Here is a 7,755-nt window from a genome sequence, read left to right on the forward strand (position 1 = left end):
GTTAGCTAGCTCAGTGGTGCTAGGTGAGCTAGCAGTAGATGCACGCTTCTGTCAACCAGACATGTTCCAGCAGGATTATGATCTGAAATCAGGGAGAAGTTACAGAGAAGTTACCTGCACAGGCAACTAAGGGTGCGTTCAGAAACACTCATTCGAAGTGCTGCAGTTCACTCTGGCACAAACTAGACTGTTTGTAAATTCGGAGTGTTGTTAAAATGTACTGTTTGGTCATTCAGAACACAACACAACAGAGTGCCAAGCAAAATGTGATCAACTCAATGGTTTGTACGAACAACAGCTATCTTATTTCAGTGTAGAGAGTCAGATTGGATTCATGAACGCACCCCAAGATTACATGATTCCCTGATGTTAGCATGTAGCTACATGTAGCAGTGTACTGGCAGCTGGAGGTTGACTGTAAGGGAGTAAAGTGACACTTTCTACCATGAAAAATCACCAATTAAAGCTTCTAAACAAAAGATCTTCACAACTAGACATGTTCTGGACTATGATCTGAAATTGGGGAAAAATTAACAACATCAGCAACCAAGACCAAATTACTTGACACTAGCAAGTAGCTACATGTAGCAGTGTACTTGAAGTGGGTGAATGACTGTACCTGTATATAGCTTCTCTTCCTACCGCAATAAATCACCAATAAAAGCTTCTGAACCAAAACGTTAACAACCCATCATGTTCCAACAAGCATATGATCTGAAATCTGGAGGAAATGAACATTATCGGCAACCAAGATTACATGTTCCTCCTGGTGTTAGCATATAGCTACATGTAGCAGTGTATGTAATGTAAACACTTTTCGTAGCATGCCTGGAGAAGATGATAATCTGACGTCAGCTTGCCTCAAAAGCAGAAAAAGCTCACAGTGATTATTTTTTACATACATATTTTTACTTACCTCATTATTTGAAACTTTGGCTGCGTTTGATATCCGACATTGTAACATTATATGCATGACAGATAATAATGAAAAGTGTAACAGGTCCCTTTTAACCTTTCCTCCTTTAAGTTTTGCCGCGACATCCACAGTACATGATGCTTTATGTTATCCATACTGCTATTGTAATTTAACAAGTATACACAGTGGACTCTGTAAGATGAGAGCACTGTACCCATGGGACAGTTTTATTTAAGAAACCTGATTTGGGCGTAACGTCTACAGGGGATCACTGGGTCTTAACTTTCTTAATAGGCTGTGTAATCGGCCTCTCCTCGGGGACCAGCTAACCTTAACGCTTACTGTTCGATGGATTATGTGGGAACAATGAAGTGATTTAGTGCAACGATGCTCCATCTAAAGAAACCAAGAAGCGTGGCGCAGAACACAGAGATACAAAGGTGGAAAAAAAGAAAACTCACGAGATTACAAATAGCACATGAATTTTGTTTTTAATTAAGAAACACCAGGGGCAAGGGGAGCGTCTTTTCAACATTGGAAATGGAGCAGTCAGGTCGTCCTGACGTGGACAATATTTCATCTGGTACACTTTCATTCACTTGAGCGAGTCATCTGCTTTTTCTGCCATTCAGAAGTGAAACAAATTTTAAAATAAAAACTTCCATCATTACTAAAAGTGCACCTTTCATATTTTGCAATGGCCTAAAAACATCAAAAAGCAGTTGCAGTTTCTTGACAACTTTGCATTGGGCAACAGTGTACAGTGTATATATATATATATGAAAATCCAGTTTAAGAGCAGATACACAAAAGGCACCCAACAAGGGGCACACACACCATCGTTCTCTGCTTCAGTGTCCTAAACCTGGACCACAGCAGTGGCTCTTCTCGACCCACATGTTCATATGCGAACAAACATTATGACAAATAATTCATTGTATTTGTAGCCTAAGACTTTTTTTTCATTGAGTGAATAATAAGACCAGTTTCCAACCGTTTGACCAGGCAGTTCCAGGTTTTACAAATCATGGAACATCATTGGGGGATTTGTGATGAACTTCCCATGCAGGGGCTCTGTATTCAAACTCAAACATGAGGGGAAAAACAAGGGGATGTGGGAGGCAATACACAATAACCAGAGAAAAGAAAAAAAGCAAGTTGCGATTGCTCTAAAACAGCAGAATGAAGCCTTGAAACAAAAGAAAAAGAGAAAAAAAAACATAAAATAAATAAAAATGAGGCGACTCTAAGTGAAAGGATAGTGCTCATTTTTAGGATATTAATACAAATATTTTAAGCTTACAAAAAAGGAGAAAAAAAGGCTTGTGAACCCCCAAAAAGTGATCGTGCCGTCGTGGTTTTCGTGGTGTGGTCGACTAAAAGGTGGGCGAGCATGCTTTACTAGAGCAACACGACCGGTCACGGCACCTGCAGGAGGCTTCCACTGCATTCCCACACGACCAGACACTATCCCAACTGTGTCGCAGGATGAATCTCCTTCTGCAGAGCAAACCACAGAGCCTTCAGAGTTTTATAGCTTACTGATTTGTCACTAAAGCTACCAAACCTGAAAATTAAGTAACATCTTGAGGCAGTTCTGGGTTGACCCTCCTGAGGATATGGATAATGACACAGGCACACACACACACACACACACACACACACACACACACACATACAGCGGACTCCATACTGGGGCTTAAAGCACTGTAGGGTGACCTGTTGGAAATGGAAGCTGCTGAGAAATACATAAAGAACACATGTACTAGCATACACACTCGTCATTCTCTAGAGATATCTACCTGTCTGGCAGATAGTTTTTTACACATAAAACAATATGTTCAACAACCACACATAAAAAAATGACCCTTCTCAGCTCTTTAAAACTGTTGTTTTTGAGATCTACTCAATTAAAATAAGGCTGCGGAGGCAAGAAATCATGCCGTATTCTTAGAAAATCAATCTCAAATGCCATGCATATCAACAAATGCGACACTAGTTTAAACTGTTGTGCATTGTTTTTAATCTAAGTAACCAAATCACTAAAAAAAAGACACCTCTCTACATGTGACAGACAGGCAACCGTATGACTGTGTGCTGTATCTTCATGTCTGACGTTAGCACCAAGGTTTCTTTCTTTTTCATAAAAAAGAACAAATACAGACACAGAAGACACAACAGCGCTGTGGATGACTCGCAAAGAAAACCAACAAAAAAAAAATCAGCCGAGTGAAAGCGGCAGAACGTTTGCAGTTATTGATTTGTATTCGACGACCTGAGTTGTGTACTGAAGCTGCATGTGTGACCGTGACCGCGTGCGCTCCTCTCCCAAAGACTGTAAGCATGCTCGCAAACACAACAAAAGGTTCCTCTACAGAAGTGAAGAAAGAAGGCCTAAACATCTTCAAGTATTAATACAGTTAGGCCTATAAAAAGCCCCGGACACACAGTATTAGAACCCAGAATAAACTCTAGGAAAGTTGAAGAGCAGTAATGGTTAGTTTGCATGTTTTCCCCCCACAAATATAATATATATATATTCATATGTATATAAATAAAAATTCAGTGCTGTAAAAACATCTCCAACTCCATAGGATCTGACCCATCGTAGAAGGCCTAATATGTTTTACTCTTCTCATGGCTAAAACTACTGCTGGAAGTATGTAAACTGTACTGGTTCTCCTGTGTTAATAGTCCTTCATTGAGAATACAACACTGAGGAAGAGAAGACTTGTTAATATCGTTTCATTTTTTCTCTCTTTTTTGGTTTTACTGCACACAGAGAAACATATCCTGTTGTGTCATCTTGGTTTTTTCTTTTTTGGTAGCAGCAAAGCACCAAGTCTCTCTGTGTGAGTCGGCTGTGTTTGTGTGTGTGTGTGTGTGTGTGTGTGTGTGTATGACATCACTCCATAGTCTCTGTGTGTGTGTGTATGTGTGTGTTTGAGTATGTCTGTGTCTGTTGTGTGTGTGCTGCGATCTATGAAGAGCACGGCTGCACGTTGATGCCGTGGGCTGCGTGGGTTTGCAGGTCGATGGCCTGGGCTGGCTGCTGTCCCGGCCGGGCGTTCATCAGTGCCAGGTTCCTCACGCAGCCCGTCATTCCAGATGAAAACTTCCCTCCTGTCATAGCAGCCATGTTCGGGGCTCCGCCTGTCACATGAGAACACACACAAAGTAAGAAACCAGAAAAAAAGTTCTTCTTTAGACATTTAGACCCACTTCGCATTTTGGGAGACAGTTTTGTTCTCTGATACAGCTTTAAAGGAACAGTGTGTAAGATTTAAGGGGATTTAGTGCCATCTAGTGGTGAGGATTGCAACTTGCAACCAGCTGAAACCTCTTCCGATAAGAATCCCTGCAGAGGTTTTTACAGGGAGCCAAATTATTCACAGAGGTCTCGTCTTCTCCAATACAAACAGACCAGGTGATTAAAAAAGGTAAAAACACAGAATCACAAACCAGTGTTTCTTCAACACCGTGTGGCACACTGCAGACAGCTGCTCGCCCAGCGCCTGCTACGTATGCTTATCTTATTTCAGATCCAGACATTCAACAGGTTTTTACCGTGAGCCAAATTGTCCACAGATATCTCCTCCTCCGAAACAAACGGACCCGGTGTTTTACACTGGTAAAAACACTAAATAAAGCAGTTTCACGTTAAAAAATCTGAGCTTTTATGACACTGCTCATCGCAGAGGGGCTTCTATGTGAAAGTACAAATGGCTCTGTCTAGTTCCAGTGTTTGGTTTGTCCATTCTGAGCTACTGTAGAAACATGGTGGTGCAACATGGCGTCTCCGTAGATGAGGACCCGCTCTCTATGTAGATATTAGCTCATTCTAAGGTAATGGAAACACAGCAATGTCACGTAGGGGTTGCTAACTACAGTGGCTGATGCGAAAACATGAATGGTCCTATCTAGGGATGGTGTTTGGTTTGTCCATTCTAGGCTACTGTAGAAACATGGTGGTGCAACATGGCGATCTCCGTAGACAAGGACCCGCTCCTTATATAGATATAAGCGGCTCATTCTAAGGCAACAAAAACATTATTCTTATTTTCAGGTGATTACTGAAGAAAACATATTTCTCATATTCAATTCAATTTCTGCCAATATGCCCCCCAAAATCCTGAACACTGAACCTTAAAATAAATGACCCTGCTATCTTCTCTAATTTGTAAGTACAACAGAACATCAAGTGGGCCTAAATAAGATAAGATAAACTCTTTGTATGAAGCCCCAAAACTGACGAAATATAGTTGTAAAAATGTGCAATGTAAGTGGAGAAATCAGGATGAAAGCGGTTTGGACAGCTAGCTTACTGTAACTGAAAACAGCTGGTGCCAAACTATTTCCATTGTTGCAGTTGATAAAGACAAGAGACATTCACTCGAATGTGAAGATAACGTCATGAAAACCAAAAAAAAGGTGTCTAGTGACCTTCCAAGTAGCGTTAGCTTGCGAGCTTAAATGCCTTGGCTACTGTTCCAAGAGGTTACCAAGCCCAAAACTGTGGAACAACAACTTCTGGGTCCGTCATGTGATGCTATGGTGCCAAAAGACTTTTCCCTTTCGTAACACATTGTGAAAGAGACATCTGTAAATCAGTGGATACATTTTTTTAGCGTCAGAACCCCCGTGAAATGACTTGTTTCATTATCGGGATGGATTAATTTGGTCTGATAACATCTTGAAAGTTTACAAGTAGCCGCACAATTCAATGATTTTATTCCCATTCAAGCTAACGGAGGGCTAAAGCGGAAGTTAGCCAAAAGGCTGGTGAAGTCTCTTGGGCCCAAAGATGTGCAAAATCTTGGTAATTTTAAGAAACTGATAAACTTCTATAGGAATGAATGGGCCCTGCCTCCAACGCTGTATCCAGCTCTCTTTATACATCCATAGAGGTCACACAGTGACTCTACAGCAGCAGTAGTTTTATGAACGAAGCTAGCTTCAGCTAGGTAGCTAGTTCCAAAGGCTAGTGTTAGCCTCCAGTGTTTGCAGTTACGATAGCTAACCAGAGTTTTTACCTTTTTACAAACTGGTAAAGGAAGGGTGTAAAGCTTTATATTTTTCCACACTTTTGATTTAACCAACTGTTTTTTTCCCCCAGCTATATGTGACTTGAAACTTTTCACTCCATTCAGTCAGTTTTGGGCCTCCACACTTTCAGTCCACTCACCAAGGTATATACTGCCTTTGGTGTTGACCATGAGGCTTCTGCCTTTAGACTGTCCATGTAGCGCGGCCCCTCCATCAATCTGGAGGTATCCATCTTTTCCAGTTCTGCAAGACAAGAGAAGCATGAGGAGACGAACACAACTCAATACAAGCACTGAGCATGCATAGACAAATCTGAACAACAGATTTTGATAATAATTGATAAAGTTGGTGCAGTATACAAAGAAAAAACAACAGGCTACAGCAACAAACAACCATTAGTGGGGTCTGAAGTTATTGAGATAATTAAGAGAAGATGAAATCTACATATAAACAACAACAACAACAACCATATTATTATTGCTGAAAATTTTCAAAGCCTGTTGTGTTTTAATTTTCGAATGTGTTTTCCAGCCACTGTTTGAACAAACTCCCTTGAGTTCCAGTAATTGCTTAAAATGAAAATCATGCCTGCTTTTGTTGCTGTTCAGTTACATTTTCACAGCAGTGTAAAACAGACGAGTGCACATTGATTTAAAAAGAAGAAACCAAGAATGTGTTTGAGAATGCACCAGAAATCCTTCGTAATGTTGTAGTATCTTGTTCAATATTTTCCCATTACTTTTCAATGTCATGATCACTTCTCATGTAGTGCCGTATAATTTATACTGTATGACATTATCAGGCGCAGTCTGCTTTTTTCCACCATTTTAGTTCTTTTTCGAAACTCTTGTACTTATTCTTGTCACGGCCTCTGCTGCAGCCTCTCTCCCTCTTAACCAGAAGCTTCCCTCTCTCCCTCCCTCTGATTACAGGAGTGCAATCTGGTGCGCATCTACAATCTACTCTGCTTCAAATACCAGATCGTACACTCAGCTACACAGTCAGTCTCGTTCAAGCCTGATTCTTGCCTGTTGTTTGCTTGCTAATACCTGTATCCCCGTGCCCTCAGCAGTATCCTAGTTTGACTCCTGCCTCTTGCTCTTCTACCACACCACCTGGAAATCACCTGGAATCACATCAGCTCTCCCCTGCACTGGACCCCCTGCTCACTTGGAAACCACCTGGGATCACATCTGCTCCATTCACCTCCGCTCTCCAGAACCCCTCCGCCCAGCTCCCCTGCTCCACTCCCCTGCCTCAGACTTAGCCACCCATTACTCCTCCACTCATTTATCTAATAATAAATTACCTCATTTATCCTGCTTCCAGTCTCAGTCTCTGTCTGCATTAGGGTTCGCTAGACTAGTTCTTTAACAATCTTATCCCTATTGTTTCTCTATTAGGCACTGGTTTTTGCTTCAGTTCCTTGAAAACACCAATTATGTTGTATTTTTATGTATTTTGCCAGATGTTTAATCTTACTATATAATGATGAAAACTCTGTCTGTGTGTCTGTTCCACGTTTTTCTCCTCACTGACTTGGTCAATCCATGTGAAATTTGGCACAGTGGTAGAGGGTCATGGGAGGATGCGAATGAAGCAATATTACATCAATTGGCCAAAGGGGGGCGCTATAGCAACCGATTGAAATTGCAAACTTTGAATGGGCATATCTCATGCCCCGTATGTTGTAGAGACATGAAACGTTGCAGAGATGCCTCTCTTCATGAGGAACACATTTGCCTCAAGAACCCATAACTTCCAGTTATATAGATTTTCCGCCATTTTGAATT

General features: G+C 41.2%; 1 protein-coding gene across 2 annotated transcripts in view; it reads right to left on the reverse strand.

Moving 5' to 3' along the window:
* Positions 1–1,381: 1,381 nt before the first annotated feature.
* The window catches only part of hspg2 (heparan sulfate proteoglycan 2), a 166,327-nt gene continuing 159,953 nt past the window's right edge, over positions 1,382–7,755 (reverse strand). For both annotated transcript variants that reach the window (XM_050064829.1, XM_050064830.1), the window contains 2 exons: positions 6,102–6,205; positions 1,382–4,069 (listed from right to left, as the gene is read on the reverse strand). In XM_050064829.1, coding sequence (XP_049920786.1) covers positions 3,897–4,069; positions 6,102–6,205 — 277 coding nt within the window. In that variant the 3' untranslated portion in view covers positions 1,382–3,896. The remainder of the gene's footprint in view (positions 4,070–6,101; positions 6,206–7,755) is intronic.

The sequence above is a fragment of the Epinephelus moara genome, chromosome 16 (assembly GCF_006386435.1).
Source record: "Epinephelus moara isolate mb chromosome 16, YSFRI_EMoa_1.0, whole genome shotgun sequence".
NCBI classification, from domain to species: domain Eukaryota; kingdom Metazoa; phylum Chordata; class Actinopteri; order Perciformes; family Serranidae; genus Epinephelus; species Epinephelus moara.